At 33.9% G+C, this 16,236-nt stretch overlaps 1 protein-coding gene, 1 long non-coding RNA gene and 1 pseudogene across 2 annotated transcripts; 1 reads left to right on the top strand and 2 right to left on the bottom strand.

The window, feature by feature from the left end:
* Positions 1-226: 226 nt before the first annotated feature.
* On the top strand, positions 227-643 carry LOC110633933 (uncharacterized). The gene has a single exon (XM_021782777.2). The coding sequence runs from the start codon at positions 227-229 to the stop codon at positions 641-643; it is 417 nt and encodes a 138-aa protein (XP_021638469.2).
* Positions 644-778: 135 nt separating this feature from the next.
* LOC110633897 (transcription elongation factor TFIIS-like) lies at positions 779-5,164 on the bottom strand (annotated as a pseudogene).
* Positions 5,165-8,686: 3,522 nt separating this feature from the next.
* On the bottom strand, positions 8,687-9,629 carry LOC131173295 (uncharacterized). Its single transcript, XR_009143546.1, has 2 exons — positions 9,272-9,629; positions 8,687-9,045 (listed from the first exon to the last, which is right to left on the bottom strand). It is a non-coding gene; the product is annotated as an uncharacterized LOC131173295 (long non-coding RNA).
* Positions 9,630-16,236: the final 6,607 nt, after the last annotated feature.

Genomic DNA, 16,236 nt, shown 5'->3' with positions numbered 1-16,236 from the left:
GGCCTATCCTTTCCAAATCTCTAAACCACCACCACCGGCTCCATATGTGCATCCACTGCTTGCACGTGGCTTCTTCCCAGTTAGTTGCTCATCCTTAGCCTGTGGATGACACGTGTACTGGTGGGGCAGCCAGCCCCAATTCTTATATGAGCTCATGCCAACAACCTCATGAGAAGAAAGGCCCAAAAAAAAAAAAACAAGATACCAAGAAAAATAGTTGCCTAGAATGGAAGCATTTTCTTGTCGTCCAAACGCATTCTCCTTTTTTTCATCTTTTATCTCTCGCAAAACGAAATCCTTTCTTCCATTGACCTGTTTGAGCTTCAAGCTCAGAGAAAAAGCTAATCATAGGTTACATGGGTGTGCTAAACTGGAAACACGTTTAGTGAAGCAGATGGGAAGAGAATTGGAGGCTGAGATGAACTCAGGAGGGGAAGAATGGATGATAGAATTGGGAAAGTTGAGAGAGAGATGCAAGGAAATGAGGGGGATGGTGGAACTATTGGAGTGCTTGGAGAGAGAAGCAATCATGGGTGAGGATGAGGGTAGAGACGCCATTGATTACAACAGAAGAGCTCGGATCTTTGACAAGAGTTCTAAAGTTTTCCAGGCTCTCAAGGAACGTTCCACACCTTCTCAATAATTTATATTTCTTATTATTATGACCTATCATTCCCTGAATTGTTACTTTATTAGTAGTTGAAAAATAGCAAATTTTCTTGTATCTTGTGTGTAAATTCCCCTTATAATCAATTCCTTTTTCATATGGCAATAAACATAGTTAGAATGATTGCCTACAAGAAGAAAACGTGACACAAATCCTGCATGTAAATGCTTAACACCAGTTCAAAGAAAAATGAAAACTTACAAATCCCTCAATAGAAAAAATAAGATACCAACTAAACTAGTCCTGGAAAATAAAAACACTAGCTTATCCTAAGATTCTCATCCATAAAAGATTAACAGAACTTCCAAAGGTTGTTACAGTTTACGCATGTCACATGTGTTGTCATAGGTTCAACAGTACTCCTAGTCTGCATTTGATGATAGGTGGTCTTGCGTTGCCCACAACGACCACACTTGAATTGATCAGTTGTGGCTTTTTGGGCACCTCCAAGCTCACAGTGGAATAAGGCTTTCTGTTTGATATGCTGATTCTTCTGTTGCATTTCGTCACTTGCCATTTCTTCTGAACTCAAGTGTGCAATTCCTTCTGGTTTCACTTGTCCAAGAAGAACTTTTCTCCTGAAATCAGGATTTTTTGCATCCTTAATGTTAAACATTAAGGATCTATACTTGATCTTATGGGAGCCATTGGAACGCCCCCAATGTTTAAACAACACTGACTCAACAGAAACAGCAACTTGAATTGGGTCACAGGCATTTACATCATCCCAACTATCTTTCTTAGCTTCGCTAGAGACCTTGCACAATGCTTCATAAAAGTTGTTCCCGAATCCTGTCTCGCAAAGCATCATTACATTTTGGAATACATGCCAATGGGGCTGGTGGATTGCTGCCTGTCATGATTGTTTCAGACTCCACAACTTTGGCAGATATTGGTGCAACATTCTGATTGATTTTCTCTACCTTGACCATTTCAGTCTTGGAGAATTTCTCAACCTTTACAGGGGTGGTCTTTTGAGGCTTCTCAGCTTTTACTTTCTCTGCATTTGCTGGCTTAGCTTTGACAGAATCTTTATCCTTCAGTTTTCCATTTTTCTTATCACCATTTGTTTGCTCCAAAACAACTTTTTTCCACAATGCAAAGACAGCAGAAACAAGATCCTGGATGTTCCTCCTAGAATGTTTGGTTAGAGGTCGAAGACGCTTCCCAACCTGAAAAATAAAAGTTAAAATAAACAAAATGTTCACTTAATTCCAGTCTTTTACTCATCAAATGTTCATATAATCACCAGTTCATTTCTCATAATGGAAAGATTATGTTGGTTACCCAGATTTCTCAAAGGGGAATAATTTTCTTCTTTGATGAGCTCATTGCCAAGGTACAAAAATAACAGAGCAGAAGAGGGCAAGAACAAGAAGAGAATTAAGAGAGAAGAAATGCAAGAGAAAAGAAGGTGGTATTATGAGGGAGGGGTTGATTACCTGGGTAGAGACGAGAAGCTGAATGGTAACGGGGAAGGCCTTGAGCTGCGCCAAGGCATCAAGGCATCGACTTTCCTCAGCTCCTCCTTCCGCCTCAGCCGCTTTCTTTGCGGCTTCGAATAGCTCCAGCAATTCTTTCTTTTTTCACTCTCCGTCAGCATGTTTTTTTTTTTTTCATTCCACTAACTAACAACAGTTGAACAAAAGAAAATAAAACTGAAATCTTTGACCAAATATACAAAAGAAACTCTCGACTTCAAAGTTTCAGAGAAAAGGTATTTTGAGAGCTTACAGAGATAAGGTGGCAGCTTGGCTTGGGTTGTATTGGGAGTTCTCCTTCGCTGGACAAGGCGGCGGCGAAGGCAGCTTAAAGGACAGAATAGCCCTGAAAACAAGAATGCAATGCAGATGCAGAGGACTAACAGAGGAGGCACGTGTGCAAGAGGATAGAACACAGGAGAAAGGAGGAAAGGTATTTGTGTGAGAATTGGAAACTGGTACAGGGGAATTCAAAGATGAGAGGATTTGGAGGACTTTTGCTGGTAAGTAGTTACGCTTCTATTTTCTCGGCAGCTGCCACGGCCCACCAGACTTGGGCCCTCCTACTGCAGTTCTTTCTTTCTTTCTTTCTTTCTTTTCCCCTCACACATGGGATAGGATCTCTCTGCGAAAATTCTCTGTGCTTTTATTTTGAGCTTTTGGTACCTTCCTCCAAATATGAGACATTTTATTTTACAAATCTTTGTTAATGTACACAAAGAAAGAAGGACAGTTTATTCAATTATAATGCTAAACTTATACAGTATTGAAGTTTAACAAAACTGTATTCTAAGATATCTTCGGTTTGAGTTTCCAATCGAGTCAAATAAATACCTATATATCCTTCTTTCTTTACAAAATCAGTGAAATCGTCATCTCGGTATCTTTGTGGCATCCTTATGCATTTGAATGAATGTACTGCTCAGTAAAACCCTTTTTTTTCTGGTGGAAATGCCTTGTGGGGCATATAAATTTACGACTGCCTGTAGATATAAAGTTTGTGACAAGGCCGTGTGTTACATAGGGGCATTGCTAAGGATAACAATATTCCTACTGCCATTCTATTCCAAATGACCATAAAAAGTGCCCATAGCTTTGCTGAAATTGTAATTTTTACATCTTCCATGCATCCTAAAGATAGTTTTGTTTGTAAGCCACATGAAGTTGATCAAAGAGGTCCAACTTTGGAATGCACAAGGCACAAAGTATATTAACAAACACAACCACCCATCGCTTTTTAAGTAATTGCTAGATTAAGTTAGTATTCTTGGGTGGAGAGAGAGAGAGAGAGAGAGGGGTTGCGCAAAAGCTGAAGTACACTTAAGATAAAACAAACATTTGAGTTTAAAATTGTCCAGTTAAACCAGGAATTAATGCCAATAAGGCCTCAACAATAACTAGAAAATGAAACAACATTATTCATATCACCTTCACTCATGGTTTTTCATTGCAAACATGATGAAAGAAATGAAAAAGCTATTCAGAAATCTGATCCCCATTCACTTTCCTTCGGCTTCGCCCTTCTCGAAAAAGGTCTTCTTAATCCAATCAAATGGCTGAGAAAAGACGAGAAAAATTTTAAGATTGAATGAAGTCATGAATATAATAACAATGTGAGAAAGAAATGCACATCATAGCATGCAAAAGCATCTCTCTTGTTTCCTGTCTTTATATCTTTTAATGAAATGGTAATAAGTGCTAATTGATTTAGTAATTTTGGGTATGTGAAGTAGCAAAGATGAAAAATCAGTAGGCAAGGTCGATATACCAAAAAATTTCCAGTAAATGGCAAAAGTTCCGTATCTTGTAAACATCCTTCCATAGTTCTCACAAGGTGGGCAGAAGAACTTGAATTTCACACAAGCACTTTAAGAAGAGCCAAGAAATAAAATGCCATTACTCAACAATTAATGAAAAGCAAGTAACCACTAGAATGGGAAGAAAAATGTCAACAGTAATTAAACATGTCTAGGTGTGATGAGCACAATTTGAGGAAAGCATATTCAACTATCAAAAGTCATAGATGGAAACATGACTATCTCACTTTGCACAAGCACATTTGCTGCACAAGGTGTTGTTCACAGATATTTACATATGTGGCAACTAAAAAAAAGATGTTGCTTTTCCCTTTGTTCTAAGTTCTACTCCATGGTGCCATATTTATTATATTCCAGAATCGTTTGCAACGGGCCTTAAATAACAGTACTTTTCAAGCAATTAATATTAAAGGTTGAGTAATCCATATAAAAATTAATTCTGCATAAACAGAAGGAAACAAAGAATGGAATTAAAAAGACACCAATAGCACTTGCATTATCAATCGATAAAACAGCCAAAAACCACCTCTTAGTAAGAGAATAAACAAAGAAAAGAGATACAACAAAATTTTCAAGAAGCAGAAAAAGTATCGTGGAACAATAAAGGTGCCATTGAACACTCTCATTAACAAACTTTTTGTTATTCAGAATAGATGGTCTGTCTCAGCTAAAAGCTCCTCTTTATGAGTTCTTAACAATCCTTGCTTTGGTTAGTAACCATTTTGTTCTCTAACAACTGCAACTGCTACTTGCAACATTTGCCAAAATTCTTTAGCTATAACAGGTTCTCTTCCAATTTCATGACAGATAACTGTTTATTAAGTTCAAATCCAACAAAAATGCTAGCAGAAATCAAAAACACCTTTGGGAAAAAGGATTCACATATAATCACAAAGAGTATCTACAAATGGCACATAATGAAAACAGCAAAACATGGTATCACCCAAATGCAAAGTTGCAAAATTTTAAAACTTTGAGATTTTTATCCATAAATCGGCTACCAATTCAACAAAATTGAAAGGATCAATAATCAATAAAAAAATAATAAAATATAAGGAGAAGGGAGAAGGAGATACCTGGATGAGATAAAGAGCAGTGGAGGCGGCGGCGACGCCCCAAAAGGCGGCGGCCTGGATATCAGTGGATTGAGGACGAAGCCTAGGCTTAAGGAACTTAAACATAGTCGCTTCTCCTGCCATTTTCGATGCGATTGAGAACCCTAAAACCTTAAAATGGAAAAAAGTTGGGATTTTTAATGAGAGAAGATCTTCGTTCGCTTTCTTTTCAACTCCCTATCAATGTCAAATACCCGACCATATGCTTTCTTCGCAGATCTTATTGAATTGCTCTTGATTAATTTCACATCGTCCGATCGCCCTATTAAATATAATAAAAAAAAAAATTAATAGCCCAATTTAGACCTTCGGTCCGGTTGAAGGCGATTTTGATTCAAGGATTCCAAAGGACTTTGAATCGGACCATATGAATATGATATTTCAATCTCAATTTCCATTTTGTCTTGTTTACATCTAACCTACTGTTTTTTCTACTATTAAAAATCATTTTGAATTTGGAATCAAATCAAACCAGATCAATTGGTTCTAATCCAATTCGATAAGAAGGAGAAAATAGTTATATCAATGTTGATCTGAGTTAAACTGATCCGATTTGGTGCCTAATTCGGACTATGATTGACAATAAGCATATTAACTCAATCTATCAATTTGAAACGGTTGGATTTGAGAAAATTATTTTTTAAATTAAATTAAATACATATAAATATAATAAAATTAAATCCACAATTTTATCGCTCCTAATATAGTATTAATTTTGGGCATTTTATAATTGTAGCAAAATAGAGGGTTAATTTGTCTTTTGACAATTTGCTCCTTTTTTTTTTTTTTGACAAAAAGCCTTTTTAAGCTCCCTTAAAGTCAAATAAATTCTTGTTAATTTAATTGATTTATTTAAACTCTTGACAATTCAAAATATTGAAAATTTAAGTTAAATAGACATAATCTCTATCACGTGACTAACAAGAACATTCATCTCTGTTACATGACTTAAAAAGCTGAACTCTCTGCTGCTTTTTCACTCACTTTCTCTCTTTGAATTTGGAAGCTCCGAACCTCTGGTAGTGTGAAGAAGCTTTGCATTGGTTATGGATATGACTTTGTCATCATCATCGATACGATTGATAGTAGCTATACGACTTAATTTCATCAATAAAAAAGTAAATAATTAAAAATATAGGTGTTGTGCATTATTATAACTATTCAACATGTTCAATATTAAATTTAGTCTTATCAGCAAGCTCTATGCTGGATATAGAAGAGTAGTTTCAGGTGCTACACGATCTAGTGGCACTGGACATTGCTGGACCTATGGCTAGCGGAGTATACACACCCTTAAATGGGGACTTATAAAAATGAATTTTCGATTTATAGGAGCTTAAAAAAATCAACTAAATTGACAATAACACATTCGATTCTTAAGAGTAATTGTTAGGGGCTTAAAAGGGCTCTTTGCCTTTTTTTCCCCATTTGGCTTCTTTTCTTTGTATTTCTTATTGCCATCGCAGATTTTTCTTTCCTTTCCCTATCTCTTTCAATGCATACAATGGTTCCCCCTACCATTTCAACGAGCGCATGAGGAAAAATGACGCTGTTTTCCCTTCTTTGCGATGTTTTGACAGGAAGTAAACCACCAACTCTTACCTTTTTTGGTCCTCTTCTGTCAATTTCTTTTGTACTTGCAATATGAGTACCCATATCGATTCATGCTTGATTGAGAATTAGTGGAGGAAAGATGATATAGCTTCGTATGTGTGTCAAGTCATCAACTAAAACACTAGCCTTGAGAGGATCTGAAGAGATATAATGTTTAGAATATTTTTTTTTTTTGTTATGTTAGCTCATCTCTTGGTAATTTTTAGTTTTTATTATGCTAGTTTAAATTGTAAGTTTTGGATATATCTTTATTTTATTCAACTCTACCTTGATTTTGCATTTTTTGCTTTAATAATTCATTTTTTTTAGTGGTATTCTTGCACATGATAGATAGAAGTTTAATTATATCTATTTCTATTACATAATTTAAGAGTTAAACGCTCTATCACTCTCTCACACTCTCTTTCTTTATATTTTGAAACTCTAACCTTTTGTTTGGATCGAGAGAATTGGAGAGAAGAGAAAAGAAAAGAAATTTGATTTCTTTAAATTCCTTTGTTTGGACATCAAATAGAAGGGAGAATTAAAGAAAAAGGAAGAGAAAGGAGAAGAAATGAAGAGAAATTTTAACTCAAAATATTTCTCTCTAAATTGATGGGAAATGGAGAGAAATGATGATTAAAATACCTAAATATCCTTGTACAATATAAACATAAGAAAGAGAATAAAGGTATAATAGCATTTCTCCTATTTCCCATCCTATAGGAGAATGCTATTTCCCCCTATTCTAATAACCTATCCAAACAAAATAGAGTAAATTAAATTTACTTTCTTTTCTTTTCTCCTCATTTTCTCTCTTTGATTTCTCCTCATTTCCCATGCCAAGTTAAGGATTCAAACAAAGGGTTCTCTAGTAGTGTGAAGAAACTTTACATTTATTAGGGATATGGCTTTGTCATCGTCTTCCAAGAGAGCTTGAATCTAATTTTGTGTTATTAAGTCCTTTCAGTGGATATCCCAGAGGAATGTAAATCTATTTTTGTGCGATATAATTATGGTAAATACAAGAGCTTGTATTATATGGGTGCGAAGTCTTTGATATTTTATGTTTTAAATACTTTACCCAAGAAGTAGAGCTAAGACTACTCCTCAGAAACTATGTTTTGCATTCTGCTATATTTTCTCAAGAATGCTAAACATAAGTAACTACTACAATATAGCTCACCAAACTCAGATGGGGAAATGATAATATGCCCCAAACTTAATATTTTCACTACAACAATTCAAAGTTGCATTATTCAATTTTTTACTGATAATTACTTTGTAATTTAGGATTTATAGATAAGTTAAGTATTCTTCTTTGATGTAGTTTGAACTAAAATTATTTGAATGAGTCTGCTCTAAATATTGTCTAATAGAATGAAATAATGTCTCAAAACAACATCACTTTCCTTCAAATGATTGTTCATCATCTGTAGCAATGCGCAGACTGATTTCTATTTGGCATTATAGATAGTAGTTGTACATCTTCGATTTTATTTAAATTTCTTTTTTTTCACACAGATAGAATTTTATTTTTATATAATAACCTAAACCTAATTAACCTACAATACATTACATGTTATAAAATGTATCCTACTAGCTTGCATCCACTAGCCCAAACCCAAGAAGGCTATTTATTTTAATAATTCATTGATTGTTTAAAATATATTTTATGTTTTATGTAGTTTTTACTTTTTGTATGATCATTATTAATTAATTAATCTTTAGTTTTTACTTTTAAATATTGTATTATGTATATTATTTTATGAAAAACCTTGCTTTATATTAATAATTGATACAATTTTATTAGCATTCAATTTTTTTTTCTTTTAAATTTATATATAATTTACGAAGGCAAGTTAATCCTCCCATATCACTCCCACAATTCAAAAGAATAGCAAAACACAGCCCTAAAATTTTAACATCATCTTTAACTCAAAAAATCAATTTCAATTTAGCATCAATTTCATACTACCAATTTGATAAAGGATGTACGAAATGATAAACCAATTTCACAGAAGAAGAACAATTTTTTTTTTTTCATTAATAGATTACCATAAGAGGAAACTTGAACTTGTCTGAAATGAATGGTATTACCTGTAGAGTGTTCACCAAATCATGATAAAAATCATATTCTGCTTTGTAATAATGTAACTTAACCTCGCATTTTTCTTAATATGATAATGGTGCCCAGCCAAAGTGGAGTTTCCAAATTCAAAAACACTAACTTTGCAACAAATCCCCACAGCCGGCAATACAGCTTGGAAACCAGAACAGTAATAAAACATGGAACCATCATTTGCAGAGCTTCATTCATCAAATGACTCGTCTTTTCCACAAACCGTTTCAGGTAGTAGTACTTCACAATCCTTTCACACAACATATCAAAACGTGGATCAATAACAATCAAAGGCTCTCTGAGGATGGTATAGTCCAAGAAATGCACAGGAATACCCCTGGATAAGCTAGCTTTGATATCATGGTGATTACAAATAGAACCACCACCGGATGTAGATTGTATTAGATCCATATTCACATACAAGAAATTTTGGCACCCAAAGAAGTGAAAAGAAAAGAAATCAAGAAAGTGGTAACCTCAAAGTGGTGTGGTTGACAAGGCCATCTATGTTCTTCCCCTTATTCGCCATACTCAAGCTGGGTGGAAAGGAAGACATCATGTTCTGAAACACCATCACGTGACCCGAAATTAAGCAATTGCGTTATTTTTAATAATTCTAAGATTTATATTAGACTATTTAAAAATATTAGGGCCCAATAACTTAGTTTAAGATTCCAATTAACTATTTTAAAATATTTGAGGGGCTTAAATGATCTTTTGACCTTTTTAAAACAATAAGAACAAAAGAGAAGGCAAGAAAAGAACAAGGAAAAAAACAAGCAATTTAAAAGTATTAGTCACATAGCATTCCTATCAAGTGTTGTTGCTGCCGCTGCTGCCGCTGCCGCCACCGCCATTACTATTGCACAACTTCCTTGTAATAATGTATTACATTAAGTTAAATATTTAATTTTTAAATTACTATGATGATTTATATAATTATTACCAAGAAAAAGAATCTTATAATTCTAATTTTATAATTATAAATTTATAGTTATAAATCTAACTCATTAATCATTATCTTAAAATAATATATGCAATGAAAATTTATAAACTTATTAAAAATACATAATTAGATTTATATTTATATCTATAATTTATAATGTAGTTATAATACACATAAATAATCTCCATAATATCAATACTTATTAAATATTAAATAACACAATAAACAACCTTCAATATTATTATTATTATTATTATTATTATTATTATTATTATAGGATAAATTTATAACTTTTTATAATCTTAGTCCTAATTTTGTAAGTAATTAACAGAAGTTTATGCATAATTTATTAATAATTATTCATTTAAAATTATATATATATATATATTTAAATTACATTATATTTAATTTTAGTAATTAAAATAATAAATAATATAAAATCATATAAATAAATATATAAAATTAAAACTACAAAAATCTGCATGTGTTATTATAATATGAATTTTTATTTAGTATTACTTTTTTTTTCTCTCATTATATCCGACATTATTCTATCTGTTTTCTTATAAAATGTATTCATTCTAATAAAATAAAAGCCATATAATAAAAATTATGTGTTTAGCAAGATCCATGAGCATTATTTATCTATAATATTGATTTTTTTATTATAAACTTTTTTTTAATCAAATAAACTCTCTTCAATAGTGTATGAACTGCTAAAAAATACATGACTAATTTTATAAACATCCTAGAATTATGAAATTATGAAATTATATTTTAATTATAAAATTTTCATATTAAAGTCTGATGCATATTTAGAACCTTAAACGTTTTTAGGTCTAAACAAGTCCTTTTAGCATTTAAAAAAAATAATCCAATGAGTTTATTAAATTTTTAAAAATGTATCAAATAAACCATTAAAGACAACTAAACCCTAAACGACAATGCTATGCATGAAAATATTTTAATGCAAGAACCCTTATCAATGATCATGCGTATCTGATTTGTAGCATCCCAATAAATATCAGCTACATTTTAGAGGAGATTGATAAGTTGTTCTTACCAAATGATTTAAGAAATTTCCTTACAAAACTATGATAAAAATTATAAATTCATAAATAAACTTATTAAATTATTCAGTAAAAAACAATTTATCAGGCAAAACGTAACAGATACCTAAATATTGTAATTTAGATAAGCAAGATTGCTAATGAAGAGCCTGTACATTAAAATATGACCTTAGTTTATTTATATTAGAAAGTAGAGACAAAATATAATTCTTATTTTTTTATTTATTTTTAAAAAAATTAAAGAACTTTAAAATATCAGCCACTTTCCTATGTCGAAATATCTGTCATTGACAAAATATTCTGATGAAAATTGAGACTTTATTGACAAGAAAGTGACGATAAGATGTGAAATATATTCCTATATGTGCGTTTAAAAATATTTAAAATGTATTTAAGAATGAAAGATATTTTAAAGGTTTATTCTTTAAAAATTTAAAGTTATTATTTTGGGCGGAAGAAACTGCAGCAGTCGAAAGATAGGCTTTCGGCAGCCGAAATCCTTTTTATAGTTCAAATGTCCATTTGGACAGAATCAACTCTAGCAACCAAAAGTCCCTCGATAGAGAGGGTATAAAAGGGATCTCAGCTCATTTCCTGCCCAAAACACTTGGATTTTCCTTCTTTCATTTAGAAGTGTGGAAGAGTAAATTCAAGTTTTGATGTTTTAGTTCTCTTACCTCCAATCTCCAAGAAAAGAGATAGCATTCCTTTTTTCTTAATCTAATAGATAAATCTAAAAGAGTTAATGATAAATTAGGTTTCTAAAGCTTTAATTTTATAAAAAGTTGTTTCAAGTTAAGTTTTAGGGAAGTTTAGGCATGATGGATTTGGGGAAAACCTAGAATTTGAGTTTTGATTAATATATGTGAGTTTTAAGTATGCTTTCAAGTTGTTTTAGGCTCTGAAGATGTATATATATGATGAGATTATATTTTGAAACTTTGAAATGAGTGTGAGTGTTAATACGAAAAGGGCTCTATAGGTTTTCGACTTGAGAATTTTGAAAATTCTCAGGTTCGACAGTCGAAACTTGCGTTTCCTTAGAAAATCTAAAAATTTTCTAGGTTCAATAGTCGTAGTCCCAAACTTCAACAGCCATAATGACTACTAACAAAAATTGGGCACCTAATGTTCCAAGGTTCGGTAGCCGAAGCCCAAAACTCTGGCAGCCGAACTTGGTTCTACCCACTTTATTTTTCCTTCGATTCTAAGATTCCAAAATCTAATTTCATGATTCCTAAGGGCCTAGAATAGGATGTTTATGTTATGTATAGAGTTTTAGAGCCTTGTATAATACTCTAGGGTCCAATTTTATAGAATTGGGCTTGAGGGACTTGAAAGAGTAAGGATCCAAGGATAACTTCTATTCGAGTAAAGAGACCTATAGGCTACAAGAGATAAGAAACTCTGACCTTAATAAAATAAAAACTATTTACATGTAATGAATGATCTTCCTTATGTATCATATCATATTTATTTTGGATGTATGCATCTTGTAACACCCTCCCGGTAACCACTCCGTACATCCTACTGTTCCGGTGACCAGTGTCGGTCCGGACAGCTAGAATGTCCGGAAAAATATTTAAATTAAAGTCAAGAACCATAATTAACTCAAATATTAATAAGAAAAATTTAGTAAAAATTTTAGAAATAAAATACAACCAAGTTAAACGAGCCGGTGCCCTAGCGATGGGTAACCAGAGGGAAGTTGCGGTTCTCGCAACGAGGAGCCCTAGACCCTGGGGAAAAATTATAAAATAATTTTTGGGATTCCAGAGAAAGATTACTGAGGTTCCCATGGCATTAGAATGCCAAGAAAATACCTAGAAAAATTTTTCAATCGGTATAGACAATTTTGACCCGTTAAGCTAAACGGAGGGCATTTTGGTCATTTCGCCTTCAGAGGTGATTTTTGGCTGACTTGTCCAGTTGAATAAATAATTAATATAACATAAAATATGAATAAACATTACTAGAAATTAAATTGAAAATGAGTAGTGGAGGAAAGAAAAGAAAAATGAGGAAAAAGGCTTAATTATGACATCAAAATGATGTCATTTAAAAGCCATACCCAATCAAAGTTAAACAACTCTTTTATTAACCAATAAAAGAGACAAACCAAGACCAAAAAATTAAAACACAATCTGCCATCTCCCTCCCCAAACCAGCCGAAACCCAAGCCTTGCCCTAAACCTCCATTAAACCCCATTTCCCAAGCTTGATTCACCCATTTCTACCCAATAAAATCGTAACCTAGCTTCACTAAAATTTATCCTAGCACCTTGCATGATCTTTTGGCAGCCAAGAAAAGGAAGAAAAGTGAAGTTTGGGGCTTTGGAAATTCTGCCCATTCAAGGTTAGTGTAACTATAAACATAAAACTCTTAAATTTCATGATTTTGGACTTGAAATTTAGTAAGACTTGTAATTTAAATGAACAAAAACCTATGTGTATAAGCTCTTGAATTTCGGCTACCCTAGAAAAGGAATATGTAGGAGTGTTTTTGATGAGCTTGAAGTGAAATAGAAACCATGTTTGAAGTTATAAACATATGAGTAATGCATTAGTAGCTAACCAAGGTAAATGGCATAAATCATGAAATTGAATTAGGGTTTAGGAAGGTGAAAATGTGACTTGGCTTAGGAAATTGTTAGAGAACTTTTTAATGGTCAATTAGTGACTATTTTAGGTAAGTTGAGCACAATTTGGACTGAAAAATAGGATTGCAAAGAGAAGGAGTAAGCTGCCCTAGGACAGCAGCAATGGACTGAGATTTCAGTCCAATTACACAGCCATAACTTTGGCTGTGTTGGTCCAATTGGTGTTTGGCCAATTGGACATGAAACTAGGCTTATAATGGCACATTTTTGCTGAAGAAACCATGCCCAAAAGACCAAGGCAAGAGGACCAAAACTTGGCCCCAATCCGGATACCCTGCAACTGATTCTGCAGAATGACCAAATGAACAGTTGGCCATAACTCACTGTAGATATGGTCAATTGACCTGAAATTTTTACAGCAACAAGTTAAGACATAGACAAACAACTTTCATGAAGGAACCTACCCCAAATTATGGCCAGAACCCATCCAACCAAGTGACTCTAGTTACTGTTCCTGTTACTGTAGATATGGTCAATTCTGCAGATTGGCAATCCGGCCAGCTGTGGTTTTTGGACCATATCTGGAGTTACAAAACTCCAAATGGAGTGATTCAAAAAAGGAAATTCAACTAGACAAAATAAGGAACAACTTTCATGTTTTACATTTCTTCAGATTCCCACAGCAACAGTGTCCAATGGAACAGTGAAGTTGACTCACAAAAACTGAAAATTCTGCTTGTGTTGGTTTAAACTTTGAAATGGTATAAATGCTTAATGCCAACAAGTTTGGAATGCCAAATGTGGTATGTTGGGAGTGCCAAAGTCAATGTACATATTTTTATTCTAAAAGTCAACATTTTTGTTGACCAATAAGATGAATAGTGACACTAAAAATTTGAAATTCACAAATTGAAGAATTTAAAAGTTTCAAATGCCCTAGTATACCTAACAAGATTGGTTTGGATAGTTTGGCATGCCAATAGGGTTCCGTTAGCAGTACTGCACATGGCAATATGCCATTCTGTGATTTTATAGCTTTAAGCCATTCTGACTTTGTATTGAGACCTGGCCTTGTGCCTGATATTATTCTGACTCGTTAGGCTCATTACACACCGGGAGATGCATATGTGACCGATGGTGTGACGGCCCGAGGTACTAGGTACCCAGTGCCAGTTTACCCGTTATCCAGTCCAGTCGTCTAGTGTAGGTTTACTTGGGGCAACTAAATGAATAAAAGTGAACAACGTTAATGAAATAATGGATATACCAATACCAAACAAAGAAAGCATACATATTCTATACACATTCATTTTCTTGCTATTTTCTTCTATTATATTATTGCACCACTAAGCATTATTGCTTAGTGCGTTGCTTTTGCCACGCGTAGGTACTGGAGATCCCGATCGTGAGCCCAGTAGACCACAGACTGGGTGAGTCCATCCTGCAGTTCTGCACAGTGTCCGTGTCACCTCGTCACCTGCAGTGCATTGGTAGGACACTAGATGTCATTTTGTCATTTTGTAGCTAATTTTTATTTTCTCATATGTATTTGGGATTTATGTAATGTATTTTGAGATTCATGTAAATAATAAAGATTTATGGTTATGTATGAAAGTAATTTGAGTATTTAATTATTGTTTATATATGAGAACCCTGAGAAAGGGATGTTTGAGAAATGAAAAGGTTGTTGAGACCTGAAATTAAAAAAAAAAATTGTTGAGATCTTGATATTGAGTTTTGTGATGATATTGGAGTTGGGAATGAATGAATTTGTTTATTGGAAGTGTTTTTAACAGGCTCCGAAGAACTGTTTTCTCCATTTTTAGCCGGTACTTCGCCGAATTTTCTTTAAAATTTACGGAACCTCAAATAAATTATGATTTTAATAAATGACTTAAATGAGTTATATTTTACAAGTTATATTCAAAAGCATGATATAAATTAATTAAGGAATATTAGAGTGTGTCAAGACAGTGTGGCATTACTTACTGGGTATCTTGTACGGGTAAGGGGTGTCACATTTAGTGGTATCAGAGCACGGTTTAGGCGTTTCTGGGCCTAGATTGAGTCCATACCATGCATTGTATTTGTAAGAGTCGAGGTGACACTAATGCAGATCTGTTTATCTTTCTTATTTTGAATAGGATATGGATCCTACATCTCAGAGAGCCGTTGAGGAGGAAGTGGAGAGTCATGCTCCACTGCAGCGATTGAGGCCCAGGGGCATGAGAGAATCTACTCCGGCTCAAGCGAGCACCTTTCGGCCTCCACAGGCCATGTTCCAACAAATGGCCGATTTCTTTAGACAAATGGCCGGGGTAATGCCAGCACCACTACCACCACCAGCTCCACAGCAGAAATCACACCTAGAAAGGCTAAGAAAGTTTGGAGCTGTGGACTTCTATGGCAAGAGAGAAGATGACTGCATTGCGGTAGAATTGGTTGAGCAGGCAGGCAGAGTACTAAAACAACTTCTTGCACTCGAGTAAAACGGAAGTCGCCATCTCTTTCTTGCAAGATGATGCATATGAGTGGTGGGACAGTGTCGATGAAGTCTGGATAGAAGTCAGAACTTGAGACTTCTTTCTTTCAGAATTTAAGAAGAAATATGTGGGTACTGTATATCTGGAAGAGAGAATAAGAGAGTTTATTAACCTGAGACAGAGACAGCTGTCAGTGGCCGAATATAAGAAGAAGTTTGTTCGATTAAGCCGTTATGGAAGGGAGATAGTCCTTAATGAAGCTGAAAGGTGCAAGAGATTTGAAGAGGGACTGAATGACAATATCAAGATCTGACTCACCGCCTTGGGAATCACGAATTTACC

Source organism: Hevea brasiliensis, chromosome 14 (assembly GCF_030052815.1).
Source record: "Hevea brasiliensis isolate MT/VB/25A 57/8 chromosome 14, ASM3005281v1, whole genome shotgun sequence".
In the NCBI taxonomy this organism is placed as follows: domain Eukaryota; kingdom Viridiplantae; phylum Streptophyta; class Magnoliopsida; order Malpighiales; family Euphorbiaceae; genus Hevea; species Hevea brasiliensis.
The sequence above is the reverse complement of the archived record's forward strand: the minus strand, read 5'-3'. Positions and strand labels throughout refer to the sequence as shown.